Source organism: Orbicella franksi, chromosome 13 (assembly GCF_964199315.1).
Source record: "Orbicella franksi chromosome 13, jaOrbFran1.1, whole genome shotgun sequence".
Classification (NCBI taxonomy): Eukaryota; Metazoa; Cnidaria; class Anthozoa; order Scleractinia; family Merulinidae; genus Orbicella; species Orbicella franksi.
Genome location: NC_138157.1, coordinates 12,427,229 through 12,449,421, shown reverse-complemented (window position 1 = coordinate 12,449,421; position 22,193 = coordinate 12,427,229). Strand labels below are relative to the sequence as shown.

Genomic DNA, 22,193 nt, shown 5'->3' with positions numbered 1-22,193 from the left:
TCTGTTCACTATTGTAAGCCAAACGCATTTTTTTGCCCAATTGTACCTGGCCCCTGGGAGTGCTCTGTATAGTGTTCTTGCTGTTGACCCTCATGTTCTTTTATTTAACTAGTTTTATTATTTGTTTTCAATCAGTCACAGCATAGAACAGGCGTTAAGTCTGAGATGAACCGAACGTCAGAAAATTTATTAAATGGAGACATTCACAAAAAAGACTCGGGTATGTATTATTGGTTATTGACAAATCACTAACGCAAAAAATGGCGAGCAAGGAAACATGAGAAAAATGTAGCTTGCAACGACTTGCTCATTTGACAAACTACAGTTTTGTGGTGGCCTGCCGTATCAGAATTGGTCATAAACTGAGGGCTTATCCTGCATACCGCAATGAGCAATCATGAAGTGTGGGCTCAATCTGTTTTCCAAAGTGAGAAGGCGTCATGAATTATGGGCTCATGTAATTCAAGGACAACTGATTCTTGTATGAAGTTGATAAACTTCAGAAACCGTGTACGTGCACAGCGAGTTCTTCTTATTCGTTCTTAAATTAACAAAACTAGGTATAGGTATGTTTTGCATTATGCGAAAAGCTCTCTACTGTGACCTTTTTTCTGAATTGATCCTTTCAAACTGGATTTACAAATCTTCGTCTCTCCCATTTTTGAGTCGCTTTGATGCTGACGTGACTCTATCAAGACCTGCTCTTCTGTCAAGAGAAGTGAGTGACTGTAATGGAAAACATGAATTCATCTCACAAGGAAGTGAACCAAATACAGCGATGTGTGATGTTCAACTGAGACAGAAACAGATTTACATCATCAGAGAAGAAGTCTCTGATAAGAAAACGAATTCTTCCCTTAATTATTTCCTTGTTGATATCAGGCGCTGCTGTAGTCATACATCTTTTAGTTCCTCTGCCGTCTTCCCACGACACGGCGTCAGTTGGTAACGACACACTTAGTTTTAACGTGACCATAGTAACCACGAAATCGCCGACTTTGAATTATTACAAATTAGTGTAACAGTTTGTGCCCGTTTTGAAGCAGCTGAACTGTCTGTTTTCAGATAGTAGGAAAATTTTGCTCAAGGCAACATGCCCGACGGCCAAACGAGGAGTCGAGAGCACGTGGAATATCCTGCAGTCGGTTGATTTCGCACTGCCATTCTTGGCGTTTTGTTTGGTTATAACCAGAATGCCGGTGCCATGGTGTTCTTGATGATATGCACGAGTCGTCTTCATGATATCACTTTGTCTTTGCGCAATCTACCTATCATGCCATTACCTTCAAGTCTCTCTTTTCATTCTTTGAATCTAAAACATGCATTTTCAGTGACTGGTCCAATTTTTCCGTAGTGGGAGTCTTGTTATAGGTTGTGCTGGGGAGGGGCGCATGAGAAAGATGTATCAGCAAAAATGTTTTTCTGTTTAAAGTATTGTAAGTGAATGATGTCAGTAGTAAAATATAGAGGTTATTTTACAATATATCTGATAATATTTAAGAAAGCATACGCTAAATTACCTTTTTGAATTACATTCGACAATAAGCACTTAATGACTGGCCCCAAGGGAAACAGTGAGTTTTGTTTCCCCGAGACCCTCAAATCTTTTCAAAGACCCTTCATGAAAAATATATTTCTAACATCTTTTCACAATAAAAACCTTTACATTTGCATCATGAGTTTTCGAGTAGTACTTGAAAATTACTGTAATTTTACTCATTAAAAACTGTTCATTGAAGAATGCAGTTTAAGAGTTTTCATTGGCTTAGCCATCATGGTATTGATATATCTTATTAGATGTTTTGTTTTGTAGTATCGCTGTATATTTTTACGATTTGTGCCGTATTTTGACGAGACCTTAGGGCGATTCAAAATACAAATAACGAGTAAAAATATAAAGCGATACTACACACCAAAACATCTAATAAGAGGTTTTTTATCCAACTGCTGTAGTCAATAGATTTATCAATGAAAGAGGGAGAGTGTGACAGTTTTGCGTGCGCGCACCGACCTGTAGGGCAAACAGGTTTTCTACTGTACAAATAACTGTACAATATCGCTGTATATTTGTACTGCTATTTGGACGGTATTTACTGCAGTTGGATAATCACCGTATGTAATGGTGATATTAGGCAGAACCATAACAAAAGTTAAAACAGGATGGCATTAACACTGTTGTCAGGCGGTTTTTTCTCTCAGGTCTCTTAAACGAGTGTTATAGCGATCGTAAACGCAAAATAGGTTAGCATGTTCATTTGTGACAAAGCACAATACTGTGCTGCAAAGGTCGTCATCTACAATATGTATTTTTGTGGAGGAGGAGAGCATCAGAAGATAAATTAATCAATTTTAAAAAATGAATTATCCTAAAACTACATCACCACTGTCAACAGTTGCAAAAATGACTTGATTTCACTTTAATTTTTCTCAAGCCACGCGCCCGGCGGGTTTAGAGCCAACTTATTAATTTTTTATTTTATTTTAAGGTGGCTCCGAATCCCCTCCACATAAATTTTATTAAGCTTACCAAAACTTTAGTCTTATTACTATTCAATAAACTGTTAACAATGGGGTTCACAAGGCTCGTTTTTAAATAACAATTAATATCAATTAATCTATATTTAATAGATTAGCTTTTAAAATTTTTATTTCGCTCTGAGGCTAAGGGAAAATCCTTAGGGCGCTTTCAATCTGGCCGCTGGGGACCTGTGTACGAAAAAGATTACCCTTGATGGTATAACCCGTGCGGCAAATTCCTGCGGCATCAGCAGGAAAAAAAGAAAGAAGAAAGTAGTAAAGAATGAAACTGCCCCATTACGCAGCAAATAGCTAAATAGTATCTTGGCAAACTTCTCGTTGTGTGAAAACACAGAAGTCATACCGGGTAAGTATCTGCTGTTTACTAGTGGTTCCAACAATAACAGCTTTATACTTCAACGATGCCTTTCTTGATCATCGTGTGGTCCTTTGCATCGAGCAGTTAAGCTTATGTTGAAAGATTAAGCTTCATTAGCTTTAATTGCTATGATTTTTCTTTACGTTCGTTTACGTAAAGCTTTCTGGGTGGCCACTTTTCGCACGTTGCAAGCAGAGTTTGTTTTTAATTCCACGAATTTCAATGACAAAAACATACTGGGCATAAATCTATCAATATGTCCAGATCCATTGTGTGGTTTTGAATATGAGTGTTCATAGTCTATATAAATAAGCTTATGTCAAAAACGTCTGTCCATAATGTCTGTCCCTGTATAAACGATGCCCCTAGAGGTTTAGGAAACCAAACTCTCACCAAAGAAGAATGTGAACCAAGTGGACTGCAGACCAGGAGTGCTGTAGCTGCATGTGTGCAACCTTTGTTCAGTCCACACGGAATACATCTCATTTTTCTCAAATTGACACAAAAGTAATCTACAGACACTGCAGTTATTCCCATGCTGGGAGTGGGGTGGGGAGGAGGAGGCAGTCTGGGGAGGGGCAGGGTACGAGGTACTTAAGTTAAGAAATTACAGGGATGTGCAAATGAAGCAGCAAAAATCCCTTTGAGTCTTCAAGAGTTTTCAGGCCCCAGTTATGTGGTCTTGGGTACCCAAGACAACCCTCCCCTTGAGGTAACTTTATCGAGCGTTTTTATGTGAAAACATTGTCTCTGTAGTCTGAGTCAAAGTTGACCCTGCATGATTATTCATAACCCTTATTGAATAATCAAATGTGCAAATATCCCTCTTTCTTTGAGTTTTGCTTGGTCATTCAATCAAAGTGGGTTTTGTGGAGTTAATTTTCACTTTTTTGATGTGAATTTCTGCTTTAAATCCTAAATCTAGACATTTCATGACACTCACTGTGCTGAGACTTGTCTCAGTTAGGGGAGTCAAAGTGTTTATTAGGAAGAAGAGTGTTCCTGCTTGCCAGGGTTACCCTACCTGCTGAGACGAGACAACTTGCCCACCCAAGTTGTTTAGCCCCCAAGACAGGTTCGCTATCCTCTTGTAAATGGTTGGTTGAATTTTGCAAAGAAATTTCGTGAAAAGTTACCTCGGCTAGGGTAACTTGGGGGGAAGGTTGTCTCGCATAACTGAGACCATATAAATGGGACGTAAGTGGTTATAAGAACTGCCAAGAAAGCTTTTCTCACTTTCTGTAGTGTGTTCAAAGAGACTAGTAGTATTGTGACTTTCCCTGTATAATTTAGATGTTAGTCCTTCCGAGGTTACCTCCCAGCATTGTGTTAGGTCCAAAAAAAAAATTATATAGTATCCATTATACTCCGAGGTGAAGGGAAGTACTGTGGGAGTAAAATACATCTAGCGTAGCTGAGAATGCAACATACATGACCCCAGCCAGGGCTTGAACCCTGACTGCTAGGTCCAGGCTGGGTTGTTCAAATCTTGATTTAGCTAACCCAAGATTACAGTTAATTTTGATTTCGGTTTAGTAACTTTTTGGTGAGGTTTTCTGTTTATGTTGTTTGTCCTTCAGTTTTGTATTTGAAGAATCTCAAACCACGCAAAGCATAAGCAGTGAGAAACATTTTTATTCAAAGAAAATTAATACATGTATTTCAGTTAACTTTTAATCCTGGGTCAGCATTATCAGCTTTCAAACAACCCGTTTCCCAGAGTCTAATGGGATAAAACTATCAAACCACCCTTGTGCCAGAAGTAGACCTAAAGATATCCCTTGCACTAGATCTTGACCCTTCTAGCCATCTTATGGTACACATTTTACCTACATGGTTGTCACTGCCAGAAGAGAAATGTGAAAAAATATTTTAATCCCAAAAAATGTAAAAATCATGCATAATCATAGTAATCATAATCATACATAATATACCTCACAAAATCCTCCACATAGAAACATTATATCCATATTAGTTTTTAAACCTGAGTCCTCCTAGTCCCTGGTCCATAATTTGCTCAGGGTTTTTCTTTCTTTTTTAGACTAAGAAGAACACTATGAACAGTGGTCTGAGTTTCAGTGAAAACTTTGAACTTAATTAAGCTGCATTATTATATAGACACAAGTGTTTTACTGGAAAATATAGCCCTCGTGAGATTTATACGAAACTATATCTGGGACTTGAGTGGCGTATTTTCCATATCCTCACTAGTGAAGCTATCAATGACCTCACTGATCTCATGTTTGACCCTAACACTATAATTAAATTTGCTGGTGTATGATCGAATCTTCCTTGAAAGTCTTAGCAATCTTTGGTAATCTTCAGAAATCTTTGGCAATCTTTGGAAATGTTTGGAAAATATTCGGAAATGCTTATGTGTGGCCTTCAGACAATTTTTGAGGAATCTTTAGAAATCTTTTGGAAAGTGGTCGGAAATCTTCGTAAAATCATTAAAAACGTCATAATCAGTATTTCTATATGATAAACAAAATAATCCATGGTTGTTTGTAGATATGGAAATCATGTCACTTGTTCAGTGCACTCACTCATGAGATATCGAGTTGAACACTCGAAGAGATATTCCATATCTATGCATGACCATGTGTTATCCTCTATTTATTCAGGGAGTACTTTTTGGTGCAAATTTCTGAAGTGTTTTGCACATGAGCATACATGCACTGTATGTGTACTTCATTTGGTTCTGCAGTGTTAACCAAGTTTGATTCCATTTTGAAATAAACTGATTTCTTAAACAAGCATTAAATTTTTCTTGAATAAAAATGTTTTTCAATGGTTACATGTATGTCAGTCAGAATACAAATTAACTAAATAAAATAATTAATGCTATACCTTGCAGATAATATTTTTACATCACAGAAGCTGCTACATGGCTGATGATGCAGAAAATCGAGCATTACCAAACAATGAATTTAACATTCATGTTAGACAACAAGACAAACAATATCTGCAGGGAAGGACATGTGGTTGTCGTGGTGGAGTGTTGTCAAGAAGTATAGTTGCCGAAATCAAAGGCTTGTTTACTCTAGCATGGCCGACCGTATTATCTCACTTCTTCTACCATCTGGTGTTCATGATCAGCTTGTTTTTCGCGGGACGTTTGGGAGAAGTTGAATTAGCAGCAGGAACATTAGCTATTTCTTTTATCAATGTGTCTGGACCATCTGTTTTCTATGGCTTGTGTTCTGCCTTGGAAACATTAAGTTCTCAAGCATATGGAGCCAAGAACTTGCATATGGTTGGTGTTGTACTGCAGAGAGGCTTGTGGATTTTTGGAATAACATGCATTCTGACCTGGACTCTGTGGATTAATTCTGAATTACTGTTGCTGAAGGTACATCAGAAAAAGAATGTTGCATCGTAAGTATTAGAAATATGTATCTAGTCCCCAGGGGGTACTCGTAGTATACATGATGGGGGAATCAGACGGAGCTTCATATCACGAACCCACAAAATACATGAGCCTGAAATGCTTGTCATCAAAATTTCCTACCCAAAAAAATACAAGACTTAAATACCTCAGTACTGATTTATGATCAGCATTTTTTCCGGAAATCGTATGTTGCTGAAAAAATGTTCAAATGAATAATTTTGTGATCCACTGATTGCAACAAGAATTTCTCTGAAAGATGTGTAAACCCAAAAAATATACAACCCGAAAAAAATACTGAGGGTGTAAATTTTGAACCCCCCAAAAAATAAGTCGGATCCTCCGTCATGTATACTGCGAGTACCCCCCTGGGATCTAGTCAGAGCAGTTTTTTCACTTGAGTAACGGGTCAGAGTAATTTGCATTTGTTTTGGTTTGCATTACCATGCAAGTTCTGTGATTAGTTTAAAAATCCTGCACCAGTTCTTCATCCAATCAAATAAAACCCAAACCAACCTTAACTTGTTCTTGCAATTTTTCTTGTAATTGTGCTTTGTGTTGGCTATAGTCATTTGGTTTGAGTTTTGATTAGATCACTGGATTGCTGGTCCCCTTATCCAGAGTGATATGGCTAGGGTGGTTACATTGGTCCTGGGTTTTTTGACACTCAATTGAAAACCACTCGAAAGACTGTCTAATGATGTTACTGTAGTGAGGACACTTGAATTGTGAACACTTGACATTTTGTTGTACATTGTGTCAGTGACTTACCGGAGCTTTGCAGGCCTGAAGGGTCGCCAAGGGGAGCACCATTAATGCAACCACAGGAACAGAACCACATGCATGCATGCGTAGAAATGGAAAACTGTGCAACTCTTTTTTCATGATCAACAAGCATACGCCCTAGGACGACAACGTTGTGCAACGTGGGGGCCATACTCCAGCTAATTGGTTGACCGAGACATGCAGCCTTGGTTTGCAGCATACATATTAGATATTGGAGATCCATGTTATGGTTAATTGACACCTGTCAAAACAAGGTATCTGCTGATCAGTATCACATGATCATATCGCAGGCTCAGGTATAGAGCTTGTCAAGGTCATGTCTTATTTGAAGTTGTTGCTAACCAAGAACTGATTTTGAAGTGCTGAAGATGGTTTCCAGAATTTTTCTGAACCAAGCAATGTAGTGTAAACATTAAACTATTGAACGTATATGTTCTCCTTTTTTATTTATTATTTTTCTTCATTATTTTTTTTTACGTTTAGTTTGACACAAGAGTTCGTCCTAATGTGCCTTCCATCTTCAATAGTAAGTTCCATGAAGTTTTCTTAACGTGTATAATGACCATAACTTAACCATCTTGTTAATAACTTTACGCACATCTATTGCTAACTGCCTCTAGAATGCATCATCCATGTTACTTGGTGAATACTCTTGCCTTTAAGTTATTAATGCTTGGTTTCTCTTGTACTATAACTATCAATCTTTCAGGAAATGTATATTAGGTTGATAGGATTTTCTTTCAAAGTACAACCCCTAAAAGCACGATTTCCAAACACAGTCAATCCACCGACCATGATTCCTTTGCATTACAGTTGAACCTCTCCATACGGACACCTTTCTAATACAGACAGTTTCCTACATACCAACAAAATTCTCATACAATTCCTCTAAAAAAAAACGTCAGTCTATAAAACGGACTATGGACTCTAAATCTCAGCCCTAGTGAGCAAATTCATACAAATCTAACCTCTTTATTACAGACACTCCGGAGACCAGGTGTCGATAATTTGCGGTATGTACCATTTCCTGTGGGCGGTTACACAAACATTGACACTTAATCATTCAGCAATACCAATACCAGAACATGTCAAAATGCTAGTTTTCAAGACTTACATTTACAAATGCAGATACAATGCAGTGTAAATGAAAACACTCTAAACTGTCAGTGGAGACTTAAAAGTGATGTCATCATAGCGACATCTCTAATACGGACACCTCTCTAATACGGACACTTGGCTCTGTCCCTTCAGTGTCCGTAGTAGAGAGGTTCAACTGTACTATGCTATATGATTGGCTAAAAAATAGCACCACTTTTTCATCCAGTCAGAATTAAAACCAAAACCACTCGTGACTAGTTTACATGTCAAGTTTTCCTGCACTTCACATCACCTTCCTGTACATGTATTTACTTTGCCTTTTGATTGGTTCATTGGATTCTCCGTGTCCTTTGTGATTGGATAGTTGAGAGTAATTTAACTTTGGTTTTGGTTTTGTGACATTCAATTGAAAACAGCTCTACAAAGTTGTGCCATTGATTTTAATAGAATGTAACATCATTTTTCCATATAATGTATAACATACCATATTATTAATAATAAATTATAGTGGATTAGACTATTCAGTTTTTGAGCACTTATGGATTTTAATGCAAATCTAGTTGCAGTTGGGCGGCTTTTTTTAGGATGGCCTGTCTGTCTATTATTTGCCTCACATTTGACATACAGCTGTAACTTAGTTTAAGTGACTGAATTATTTCTTTTTGAATATCTTCCTCAAATTGTGGCCAATTGTAACCTTGAGAGAGCGAGATGAACTCATACAGGGCAGGAAAAAACCCAGGTCCAATTGCCCAGGGGAGGGACATTTTGCTCCAGTGGGCAAGTGAAATTAGCCTCTGTCAGTAGTCTTGTTAGTGATAATTTCCAATCAAAAACTTGAGACTGCAAGATGCGCAAAACAATGAGTTGAAAGCCTGGATTAATTTAAAATCCAAGCATAGTTTGCTCATGTTCATCCTTTGTTATAGTGTATTACTCAATATTATAGACAGTACCTACAATGTAGTAAATAATTGTTGATTAAAGGCATGAAAAGTTTGCACCTATTGGGCAAGTGATACATATATTGGGCAACCGAAAACTGAAATTTACTGGCCCACTGGACAACTGGATTTCAAAATTTTTTTTAACCCTGTCATATCAACATGCAGACATAGACGAAAGTACATTCTTACAGGTACAGTTTTACAAATCATGCAGGCAGTGTAGCACATGCACATGTGCTAATGGACGAGGTGTGTGCATACATAATTTTAATGGTGTTCTTCAACAGTTTATGGAAACTGTTGTGTCTGAACGCAAATAAAGAAACTCCATGTATAAAACGGCTGACCAATAACAAACTGTAGTGTTACTGATCTGTTAACTAAACTTGTTCAATACACTTTGAACACATGCTTCATGAATCTTTTTAAGAGTTCCACTCTGGGATGATTACAGAACCTCTTACATAAGCATCACACCTGATAGTATAGAAACCAAACTAATTAACATCATAACAGTAACGCTTTCATATTGAGAGTGTAGACTGTAACTGATGTTTCAGTGTACCGGTATATGGAGATTAACTGATGAGTGGGCCAACCTTGTGTTGGTCTACAAAACTGATTTGTATTAAAATCCATATGTGCTCGAAAACTGAGTCGTCTAAATTAATTTAAATTGTTCCACTGTTGTAATTTGCATGAGTCCTTTAAATCACTATTTTGGCTTTAATGGTGAATGTCATCTGCTCTATCAGTGTGTATATTAATATTAGATATACATATTGAAATGTAAAATTATAATTGACACAGAGGTCTTTGTTTCACAGGGTGACTTTCTATTTGTATTGTTGCAAAGCTATCTTCAAACTCAGGTGCAATTCTGAATACCTTTCTTTTTTTGTAATAAGTCAAACTGTTGTGATTCTGTTGTTGCCGTTATTCAAACTATAGTTAGCTTAAACTGAACTTAACTTCAAATGGTTTTTGCTCTGTTTGTCAAGAAAATATACATGTATGTAGACAAATCTGCCATGGAGAGTCTTGGAAATTCCAAGGCCTAGTGGTGAAATGCAAATTTTCGTACCGTGTAGTTACAATTTATCGATTAACAACTATTTCTAACTGAATGGATGGGGCAAATAAGCAAATGGAAAAGTCAGCAGTAATAACAAATTATAACAAAGTGTTGGTTAATTGTTTAAAAATGGAGAGTTATATAATTATATAGTCTTCAAACTACTGGGTTAAATAGAAATTCCTAGGGAGGGGGTCAATTTAGAGACCCCCTTGGAATGTAAAATCTTGGGTGATGGCAGGAGGTGCAAACCAAAAACTCTGTCTTGGGGTATGTATATATTTTTTAGAACCACACATTGTATTTGTTTCTCATTATTTACCCAGAATGTGTCTGGATTCATTGCCAAGTGATTATCACCTGAACTTTTTCGAAATCAAATATACCTAACCTCATTTTATTTATTAATGACTGTAATTTGTTTCTAGGGCATTGTTAAGCCAGTCCTTTATGTTGGTGTTATTTCAAGTGGTGTTCAGATCAGCACCAATGCTCTGATGATGTTTGTCTTTAATTTGGGTTTTAGGTAAGCTCCTTCTTAATGTTATTACTTACTAGTATTTCTGGTCCTCATTATTACCCATTATTATATGGTTGTGTCTCACAAGGACTGGGAACTACTGAATTCACAAATTTGATTGTTGGCTGAAATCAATTTTGATCATGGTCTAGATTTTCCCATCTAGGCCAGCATCTAGACCGGTTACATTTTGCGATGAAAAAGTTGCAAACTAAATTACAAATTAAAATATTGGCTAATATTCTTCTTCATAATTTTTTGAAGAGCCAAAAAGCCTCAACAGGTTGGGAAAAAAGTGAAGAGGACGAGCAAATTTTGGCAGATTTAAGTTCAGCTTATCACCATTTGCTGTTTTCCAGCTGTACTTTAAGTTTAATTGTAATTGTTTGAGCAGTCAAAAAAATTGATGATCTCAAAAAGGATCGAGAAAAGTCCCTTTAGTTTTTGTAACTAGTTGTTTTTGTTGGGGAATTTAAAGGAGCTCAGTCATGGTATTTTGAATTATTTTGGCCACATACAAAATTACTTTTATGAATAAATGGTAGGAAACCTGAAAATAACAGGTTAATAAGATAGAAAAACACCATTAAGAGATAATGATGAACCATAAAGGAACAAGGATGGCTAAGGATGGAGATGGCACTGACTGCAAACGATGAATTTGAAAAATTGAGGCTAAACTTTTCAATATGCGCAAACTGTGATGTGGCTCCTTTAATCCATTAAGCCGAAGGATTGATGAGTGGTTTTTTCTTTTTACAGAGGAGTAGCCCTCAGCTGGAGCCTTTCCTCGATCACTATGTTTTTTTTACTGTTTTCCTATGTGAAGGCTTTCAAGCTGCATAAAAAAACATGGCCAGGTAAACATGGGCTTAGTGCTAGTCATAAACAGGAAGTGGAAAGTGTGTTCATTATAAGGAGTAATTTATTATCTATATGACTTTTTTGTTCATGTGATAAGAAATGGTTAGGATATGTGTAATTATACAGTTGAAGTCCGCTATTTTGAACTCTCAAGGGAAACAAAAAGTTTTTCGAAATAGCAGGAGTTTGAAATAATCAACAGTAAATGACTGAAGGGGAAATCCATGGCATACAGTTTTGAGTTTGAAATAACAGGGAATTTGAAATAATTACCAAGTTTGAATTAGCGGGGTCCAAATGTAACATGGTTTTAATTGTATTTGCCCAATTGTTTGTTTATACAACTTAGCCTTTCAAACATGTCTTTAATCTAGTAGACATTTTATTTTAATTTACATTACATATTTATTTTTGATCCATATAAAGAATGAGGTTCTCTAATGATATTTTGTAAAGCAGATTTGAACAATTTAATTTCAAATATATTTTTTACTGTTGCCATATTGTCACACAAAAGAAATTGTGAATACAGTTGAATCTCCAGTTGTGACCACCTCTTATAAGCGACCAACTCTCCTCAGCAAATAGTTTTCCAAAATACCAAATCACTATATTTGGAACCTCTTGTAAGCCACAACCTCTTGTAAGCCACTTTAGAAACTAAAAGTTTGAAATTTTCTTTTGTTTTTAACCTCTCATAAGCAACCACTTGACAGACTATAGAGTGGAAATTGGATAATAAGGTGTTGTAAAATCATGCCATTCCTGGGTATTACATGTACAAGAGATGGAAATTTCTCAACAGCGTCACTACCGGATTTTTTCTCGCAATGGACTTTTCACATGAATAAAATTTTTAAAACATGGGAAAGTCTCTGCAGATATACCATATGCTAATGTAAGCGACCACCTCCCATAAGCGACCACTTACGCTTGACATTTTTGGTGGTCGCTTACAGGAGGTTTGCCTGTAATTAGTTTTTTTTATTTAAACAAATTCTAAAGAGAAAGTGGCGATAAGACCAAAAAGAAAGTACAATGAAAGGTTATCTAAATATGTGATTCTCCCCAATTAGTCAAGGGGCATTTCCCCTTGCCTAACAAAACTTTTCTAATAAAAGTTTTTGATTGACTAATCGATTGATTAATTGATTGATTGTTTGAGTGAGAGAGTGAGTAATCAATTGAGGCATTGAGTGATTGAGTAATTGATATATTGATTGATTGATAAACTAAGATGAATTCCAATTAATGTGGCATTAAGGTGCAAGTTTGTGTTGAATGCATATTGCAGGATGGACCACTGAAAGTCTGTTAGATTGGGGACAGTTTCTTAAGCTTGCAGTGCCAGGTTTGGTGATGACCTGTATTGACTGGTGGAGTTTTGAAGCTGGCTCCTTTTTAACAGGTATAGTTAAACCCTAGCTTCACTAGGACATTTGGTTGGCCACGGGAATAGTTGAAGTGCATTTGGTATTTTATTTAAAATTATAGTTATTTTTTTATTAGTAATAAAAATGAATCCAGAGGAGCTGCTCAAATTCACACTTCCCCCTCAAAATGAAGTGTGCCTTGTTTTGTTGCCATGTACATTAGGTTCCACTAAGGCTAGGGCTGTAAGAGTTTTGATGTAAGCAGCCAGGTCTTATTGTACCTTATATACACTGCACATGTGTGATTGGATTGGAGATGAGCAAAAAGGAGATTTGCTTGATGCCATGATAGAAAACACTTGCTTGTTGTTTCTCCCAACAACTCTGCAATATATTAATGTTGCTTGAAGACAATATTGGCAAAGAGGATCATAATAACAGTTCTAAATCACTTCTATACTGTCATTTGATCCCTTGCAACAGGCTGTCCTGAATAGACCAGGTCAAATAACAGTTGAAAATATTGTTAATGACCACTGCTGACTCACAGGCTATTTAAAGCCAGCTCTTCAAAAGATCGTTTAGAAACCACTGGGCCTGCAGGATCCGTCACAACTTGGATGTAAGAGTCCCGCGGTTTCTCTCTCTCTGAAAAGCTGAAAATCTATAGATAATTCTTAGCAGCCATGATTAGTTCAATGATTTTATCAATGATGTGCTCTTTTTGAAAGGGACCTTTGGTGAAGTACAGTTAGCAACCTATGGTATCATTTTCCAGTGGACAGCACTTGTCTATATGGTGAGGATAAACTCTTCTTAGCCTGTATTACAGCCACCCCAGGAAAGAGGAAATCAGAGAAAGCACTGTGTGTTGCTGTTGATAATCATGTTCCTTTACATAAATTATAATGAAACGCTTATTTCATCTGAGTCTTATTCTTTGGCATAATTTGCGGTCTCTACAGCCATCTTTGGATCAAGTGGTCTGGATTCGAAGCCTGGCTGGGGACATTACAATGTGTTCTTGGGCAAGACACTTTACTCTCACAGTGCCTCTCTCCACCCAGAGTTATAGTGGGTGCTGGCAAATTTAATGCAGGAGGTAACCCTGCGATGGACTAGCATCCTATCTAGGGGGGAGTAGAAGTACTCCTAGTTGCTTCGTGCTACAGAAACTGGAATAACCTCCAGCCTGATGGGCCACTTGGCTTGTATGCAGACTTTTACAGCTAGTCCTCTCAGGATATTTGTCAGAATATCTGTCAATATTCTACATGTACACAGTTTCATTACGTTAACTTTGGTGCTCTTTTAAGCATTTGCTGCTTCATTCTTATAATGATTTCTTTAAGATGTTGTACAGTTCTTGATAGAGAGTGAGGTAACTTGGGGGAGGTGTTCCTATATATAAAAAAGGACAGGAGAGCTTGTCGGAAATTTTGAAAAGAATTCCTAAAAGGTACCAAGATCCTGTTTTGTGGGCGTGGCTTGAAATGTTTTCCACCCCTAAGCGGTACCGATTCTAAAAAACCCATTATCTCTTGTCATATTTTTCTGAGTTCAATACCTTAAAAGGTAGCACAAAAGCTCCCACTGTAGACCTTTTGAGGCTGAACACCCTTAGGGGTACCAAAACTGCATTTTTAACCCCTAAAAGGTACGGTGAGCACCGCTGGAGGTAAGTGCAAAGCATTTGTCACATGATGAATGGGAATAGAAGAGGCTTACATTCCCATTCTGCAGTACAAGCAACCAGTTTAGAAAGCTGCAGTCATTGTTTACACGGTTCCACTGTGTTATTTTACAATAATTGTCTACCTTGACTTCGCCAACAAGACCATTACCAATCTGTGCATTAAAACTCTTTAGATTCCTGTTGGTGTAAGTGTGGCTGCTGGCGTTCGTGTTGGAAATGCCCTTGGTGCCGGCAATGCCACGGCAACCAAAAGGACAATTAAAGTGGCCCTTTCACTTGTTGGTAATTACAGATCTGGATTATGATGTCTATCTGTACTGTACATGTTCCTGTTTAAATCATGTTTTTTTTTTCTCAGCAATGTGATGTCAAATTATTCAGTCTTGGCCCACATCAGCAAACTTTCATCACTGCATGTATGCACACCAAGCAATAATTTGTTGTTAAGATTTGAGCAACTGTCATGGATGGTTGCTCTGGAAATTATGGAAATTACACTTGTACGTCAAATACTTATTTTATTTGCTTTTTTGTCCCAAAAGGGGAAATAAACCCTCCATAAGTGATCAAAAAATGTATACCGTTGCTTTAACCCTAAGAGCAGATGTTTTACCTGTATTTTTTCTAAGCAGTAACTCAGTTTACCTGTATTCTCGAAGTCACTTGTAGCATAGACAGTGACGATACCTAGCCATGCATACACCCATAGAAGGTTTAATGTTGATTAACACTGAAGTTTTTGTTTGTAACTCCTAATAATAGCATTTCGTATGGGAAACTAATCTTGTAAGAGTTAGCTTGTTAAAGTTCACTGCTACATGTTCACAGGGAGATAATCAATTTGTATTGATTTCACAGTGTGTGTTCAACTTGTGGTATTTGCTGTCTTCTTTGGGCTTCAGGAAACCACTGGAAGGCTTTTTACTGACAATAGGTTTGTAATCTTATAGAAACTTTAAAACAAAGTCTGCATTAATTGGACCAAATATACCATATATTGGTGCTAGAGCTTATCCCAGTTCCCATAACATATTAAGCAACTAGGAGTATCTCTACTCCCCCCTGGATGGGATGCTAGTCCATTGCAGGGTTACCCCCATCATCCAGTTTACCAGAACCTATTTATACATCTTGGTGGAGAGAGGCTATGTCAGAAAGTAGAGTGTCTTGCTCAAAAAGACAGTACCAAGACCCTGGCTTGAGGGCTAAAACCCAGACTGCATGATCTGGAGTCCATCGGGCTAACCTTAAGTCCACCCACCACTTTAAATTCAAGGTGGAGCACTGTCATGTGTGCAAAAACCTTGAAAGAGACACACGCAGTGACTTTCTGGTTATCATGATTGACTCCTAGTCAGGCCTGACTATAGCATGGGTTATGTTGTGCTCTTGAGCAAAATGCGGCTACTCTCTTTAATTGATATAATTACATGTACCTATAGCCCAAGTGGATCTGGCAATGGCTGACTAGCACACGATGTACAGATGTTGAATAGATGTATATCTCTCCACACAGTTGTACAAATGAATATCAGCAAATTGTTGGATTGAACATGAAGAAAATGCTGGAAGGTTGAAATTCGTAAGCCGTTTGACTCAAATGTCAGCTCACAGAACATTAGTCTTATGATGAGTTGTTGATCACTGATGGGAGCTTCAAATTAATTTGGCCAAGGAATTCTTGACTTCCCTCTTAGATTACTTTGTAGCTAATTAGACTATTGTTCATTTTGTCTTGCAGAGATGTGTTATTGTTATACAAAAAGACTATCCGTTTTATGTCATTCTCTTTTATCTTTGATGGAATTCAGGTAATTGAAATCATTCTAATGATCGAGTGATAAAATACGACCCTTAAAGCCCGTCAGTGACCAACTACAAGAATTAATCATATCATAAACAAAATAAAAAGTCTGGAATGTTCATCAGTTTTACAAACACTAGAGAAACAGCAGAAACTCACTTAATTGCACATGATTGACGTGCAAATAGCGTATGTGCCAAATTCCAATGAGCAAGTTTGACATCCTTGTGATCATGCTTTAAGTCTTTCCAAATACTTTAAGGTATGCCAAGAACCAATCAGAATGGACAATTTTGTTGTGGAAACAATAATGCAATTAACATGCATAGCAGACCTATTTTTATATTTCAAGTGGAACTCGCACCTGCGCAGTAGATCAATCCCACAGGTAGGGGCTGGGGGTGTAGAAAACTGCCTCTCAAGTGATACGAATTGATGTTCAATTTTCATCTCAGGGTGTCTGTAGCGGTGTTATCCGAGGATCTGGCCGTCAGACGGTAGGAGTGGTGATCAATTTTATATCCTATTGCTGCTGTGGGCTTCCTCTTGGCATAGCATTGATGTTTCTAGTCTTCCACGATGTCACAGGTACAAAAAAATGAGTGTTAATTTTGTTTGCATGGTATTAAAAGTGCTGTCAACTCTCTCTTATAGACGTATCCCTGAAACAGACACACAAAGTTGGTGCCTAATGCTCTTCAGTCATTTTCTGAACCTAGCACGCCTCTCCTTAAGAAGCAGAAAACATGTGCCATGTTTCTGCCGAGTTTTAGCAGAAATCTACTAGCATTCTATCATGAATGCCGTTTGCTGATTGGCTACGCTGCTCACTTTCTACTTTGTTCTAGATCAGTAGTGGGAAGCCTAGCAATGTGCAGTTGTTATCAAGATGACGGCCAATTCTTTGTGTTTTCAAAGTGTCTGTGAAGAGGATTTAGATGAAGTTTTGAATGACTACAGTAAATTAAAGAACCTGTTAGGTTAAAATTTCCCTATTAAGCACCCTTCACATTAGAACCATTCAAGCTAAATCTCAATACAGGTCCTTATTTTCAAAATATAGAGTTTTTTTTTTTTTTTTCAAATATAATAACAGTACATCACATGCAATACAAAAAAAAGGTAACAAAAACTAGCCAGAGCACTGGCAGTGCTATAGGACCACAATAGTGTACTGTGAATGATTCAATATAAAGGCCACATCCAAGAGTACAAGTTAAAAATAATTTAAGAACCTGATTACGAACCTAGATAGCCTAATTTCACAGTAAACACCATTTATATAAGAACCTGTGGAGGCTAACTGGAAAAAACCTAGGTTCTTATACGTGGGTTTTTTACTGTAGTAGATTTTTACAAAAACAATATTATTAGTTTATTTGCTCTCGATTTCCATGCGTGATAGTTGACGAGTGCGCAGCCCGAGTCAACTATCATGCGACAGAAATCTCTAGCTCATGTTATTGTTAAAATTAATAGAAACAATTTTTGATCAATCGGCACACATATTTTTCGGGGCTATTTTCTAATTAACATTGACACGGCCTCTCTGAAACATGCAACACAGAGAGAAGCGTAGAACTAAGTAATTAAAAAATGATAATTGTGGAACAAATGGGGAAAAGTTAAATTCCCTGGTTTGTCGAAGCATTCCACACTTCCACGTAAAAAAAATTACTTGTGGAGTTGTGTCAAAGTGTAGAAACCAAGGATATCATGGCCAGTATTGGACATTTATCGGTCGGCTGAGGCAAAATTGTCTGACTGTTTACAGGGAAAGGGAGGGGGAGGGGAGGGTGGGTGAGTAAAGCAATATGTGTTGAATGCCACTACAAATATGATTCGGGAGCAATGTTTGCTAACTCTGTTGTTTTCTTGTTGTGTTGAAGGCCTCTTGATTGGTCTGTTTTGTGCAGTCGCGCTCCAGGTAAGCATGTGACAAGTGAACTAGTTTTTACCGAGGGCAACCTCTTCCCCATGCATGCATGGCAATAGTAAACTGATTGATTGATTGACTGATTGACCGGAACTCTTAACCAGTTAATGTTATTTCTTCTATTTTGAGTATAGTTGCTTTAGGAATAACAAATTTGTGGTCTTGTGAAACTAGATTTTTTCAGGTGAATAGTGAATTGATCTTGTGTTTCTAGTGGATTCATATCAAGAAATTGGTTTTCTTCAAGATGATTGAAGGAAATAAATGATCGTGTACTCTTCTGTATTTACTGTTGAAAATTTAAACACTTCTGTGTTTGAATTAAAAATGATTTTCTCGAACGTTTTTCTGTGTAGCGGGCATCTTCATTTCAGCTGTCAAGCATTCTTGAGTGTTTGTCTGGTAACGTATTTAAAGACAGACAGACCTGGCCCTGGTTTAATTGTAGGTAGTGCCAACGGAACAATAAAATTTCTTCCAGTTACAAAATCTTCCACTGTTGAGGTTATGTACAATATTCAACGACTGTACAACATACTTTGTGTTGCATATGATACATTTTAACCTGCAGTAAGATCTTATGTGTAATTAGAATTTCTTTCGATAAGTTCCTCCCCAAAAATGAACCCACAAAAAATGTATTTTGAACGTATATAAGCTTAGGATTTCACTTTCAGAATTCAATGGTATGTACATTAACAGGATGTAATCTTGTAATATTTGACTCTTTTAGGCCTGTTTATATGTGATTCTACTGTGGAGAACAGACTGGGAGAAGCAGTGCAAACTAGTGAGTAAAGCCGTAAAAGACTGGGCTTACCAATTATTTTGATTTAAAAATGTCGCCTAGGTCAAGAGTATCCGCGAAAGCGGTTATGGGAACATGGAAATAGTAACAGATGTGGCGCGAATGAACGCTGAGAAAGAACCCTGAATGTTGTGACGATTTCAATCGAGAGAAGATAATAGACCATTTAGTAAACCGGAGTAGAACAACAATGAACACGAGAAACTAAAGGAAGAAGATATCCTGGAAGTATTTCTTCCTCGAAAGAAACCGGTAGATTGCGCCATAGAGCAGCTGCAGAGATGTTCTCTCACTGGTACGTTATCTTCTCTTGACGTCTCTTCAGCATTCCATCCCGTTTTATTTGTTTATTTTACCCTCAGAGACAAGTGGGACAAGTGTTATCTCGCTGCGGTTTGTGGGAGCGTTACTAGGGACAAAACAAATGACGAGAAGCGACATTGGTTCCAGTAACGATTCCACAAGCGACTGCGAGGGGAGACACAACCCTGATTTCTTCTTGTTTCGCAAGTGGCGAATTCCGTAAGTTACTTAGGAGCGGGGCCTTTCGGAGCGTGGAAAGACTGAGATAAACAAGACACTTGGTTGCGCCCACAGTTTACTTCAGGGATTAGTGCCCCGGTCTTTGTTAATTGTATCGTGACGTGTGTTCACCATTTCACGTGTTTAGTGACTTGATACTGGAACTGATTAGTTTGTGAACACTGGATGTTCTAGTACCTGAGTGATCCGTCCAGTGTTGCTGTTGTTCACCATTTTTGTTTTTGTTCAGGCACAGGAAAGAACAGGAGTTAAGTCTGCCTTGGACCAAACATGTGAGAATTTATTAAATGGAGACATTCACAAAAAAGAGTCAGGTACATCCTATTAACAGAACATAGTGCCAAAAAGCCAGGCCAGGTTACCAGGCTACATGATAAAGGTTCACAAAAACGTGACAAGCCACAGAATTGTGGTAGCATGTGTCACAAACTGAGGACCTGGCCTGCTTACCGCAGAGAGGCCTCAGGAATGTGGGCTCAACCTAGCTGTTTATGTAAGCAAGAAGACATCATGAATCGCTGGCTCAAGTAATTTATGAACTGTTTCTTGTGTGAGGTTTATAAACCTTGTTTCACAGCAAGTTCGTGTAATTTACAGTTTATAAAGTAAACCAGGTAGGAGGCAGTTACAAATGAAGCCAAAAATCCCTCCCAACTCTAACCTTCTTCTTTTTTTTTTTTTTTTTTTTTTTTTTTTTTTTTTAATTACAGAATTGGACCTTTCAAGCTGGATTCACAAATCTTCATCTCTTCCATTTCTGAGTCGCTTTGATGCTCACGTGACTCAATTCCAACCTTCTCTTCTGTTACGCGATTTTAATGGTCAACATGAATTTATGTCACAAGGAAGTGAACCAAATACAGCAGTGTGTGATGTTCAAGACAGAAACAGACTTACATCGCTAGAGAAAAAGTCTCTGATAAGAAAAAGACTTATTCCCTTAATTATTTCTTTGTTGATATTAGGCACTGCTGTAGCCATACATCTTTTAGTTCCTTTGCCATCTTCCCACGAGACGGCATCACTTGGTAATGACACCCTTGGTTTTAACATGACTAGCAATACCACACGAAATCCCTGACTTTATCCAGTTACATAGAAAGGTAAAATTCTGAGCCTTTTGTGTTGTCACGCAACTCTTTTCCAGACAGAAAGAAAAAAGCTTTGTGTGATGACACAAATAACAACTGCGTAAGATGAAAGATGAGGGGTGGGGTGGGTTATACGCGTAAATAAGTATGTCATATCAAGAAATGCTTTCCTGGTTAACTGGACATGCTTTTTCTTGAAGTCTTTGAGGACCAATCTCTTTTATTCCCCTAGATATTTGAAATATTGTAAGAATACAAAGCATACATTTTTCACACTAGATCCAATCTACCGAGGTGAGAGGGACAGGTCAAGTGGGGGTAGGCGAGTTATACTAATGAATGCATGCTTTTTCATTCATATATATATATTTTTTCATTGATATTCATTGATATTCATTAATTATTTAAAATATTGTAACTGATCAAGAAATGTTACGTAATTGATGAAATAAGATGCTATTTCATTTAAATAGATTTTAATTGTTAACATTATTTAATTATATATGACTGGATTTATGAGGAGGTGGTTAAAAAGTGTGTTCTTTTGCACCAAGTGTGGTACACACGATGAAAATAAAAGGGAATAAAGAAGAACAAGAGAAAGAAGAAAAGAGGGTGCTGGAAAAAAAGACTGACATTCCTTTGAATTTTTATATCGTCTACTTTAGAAAACAATAAACGTTTATACGAGGGTGAACTTTCAATAAATCCAAACATTTATACATGATATATTATACAACATAACATACGCTAAGTCTTATGTCCATTGTTAAGATTATCCTTTTAAAGAGCATACATGAAAATACAGGTCTAAAAGTTATCAGTTAACAGCATATTTCAGCATTTTTCAGAAGAACGAAGTAACTTTAAAAGATAACTCAGTTTTTCTTACGAGAGCAGGCCAGACGGAAACGTCGTTTCAAGCATTAGTTTCTCTGGCTCGTAGATTTGATGAAATGATGAGTTGTCCGAGCTTTAAGAAGTTCAACTCATGAATGAATTATATCATATATATTTGTAATTCCTTTTACTTGTAACAAGAAAAATAATAATATTAAAAGATATACATTGCAAGGAGATGATTCCTTGTATTTTTCCTTCACTACACAACCGAACACAATCAAAGGTCCTGAAGCATGGGCATGTTGGTCAGCCAGGCCCAAGATACGTTGCAATTGTCGACACATCAACAGGGTCTCGGCAAAATGGATGGAAATAAATACGTCGTTGTCCCACATGTATCCCAGCCATCTAAGAAAAGGAAGGAAAAATGAACAGCTTTATCACAAATTCGAAATAACCTTGGAATGTCACTAATAGCATTTGTACAGGCGACACTCCTCTCCGATTTTTCAGATTTGTAATGTT

General features: G+C 37.3%; 1 protein-coding gene across 1 annotated transcript; it reads left to right on the top strand.

Annotated features, from left to right (window-relative positions):
* Positions 1–2,735: 2,735 nt before the first annotated feature.
* LOC145465032 (multidrug and toxin extrusion protein 2-like) lies at positions 2,736–21,935 on the top strand. The gene is made up of 16 exons (XM_081448838.1): positions 2,736–2,884; positions 5,754–6,274; positions 7,554–7,596; positions 9,943–9,987; positions 10,619–10,716; positions 11,473–11,570; positions 12,869–12,982; positions 13,679–13,746; positions 14,817–14,925; positions 15,502–15,577; positions 16,385–16,454; positions 16,903–17,035; positions 18,337–18,374; positions 19,117–19,173; positions 19,964–20,048; positions 20,445–21,935. The coding sequence occupies exons 2-16, from the start codon at positions 5,784–5,786 to the stop codon at positions 20,813–20,815; spliced, it is 1,896 nt and encodes a 631-aa protein (XP_081304964.1). The 5' UTR covers positions 2,736–2,884; positions 5,754–5,783; the 3' UTR covers positions 20,816–21,935.
* Positions 21,936–22,193: the final 258 nt, after the last annotated feature.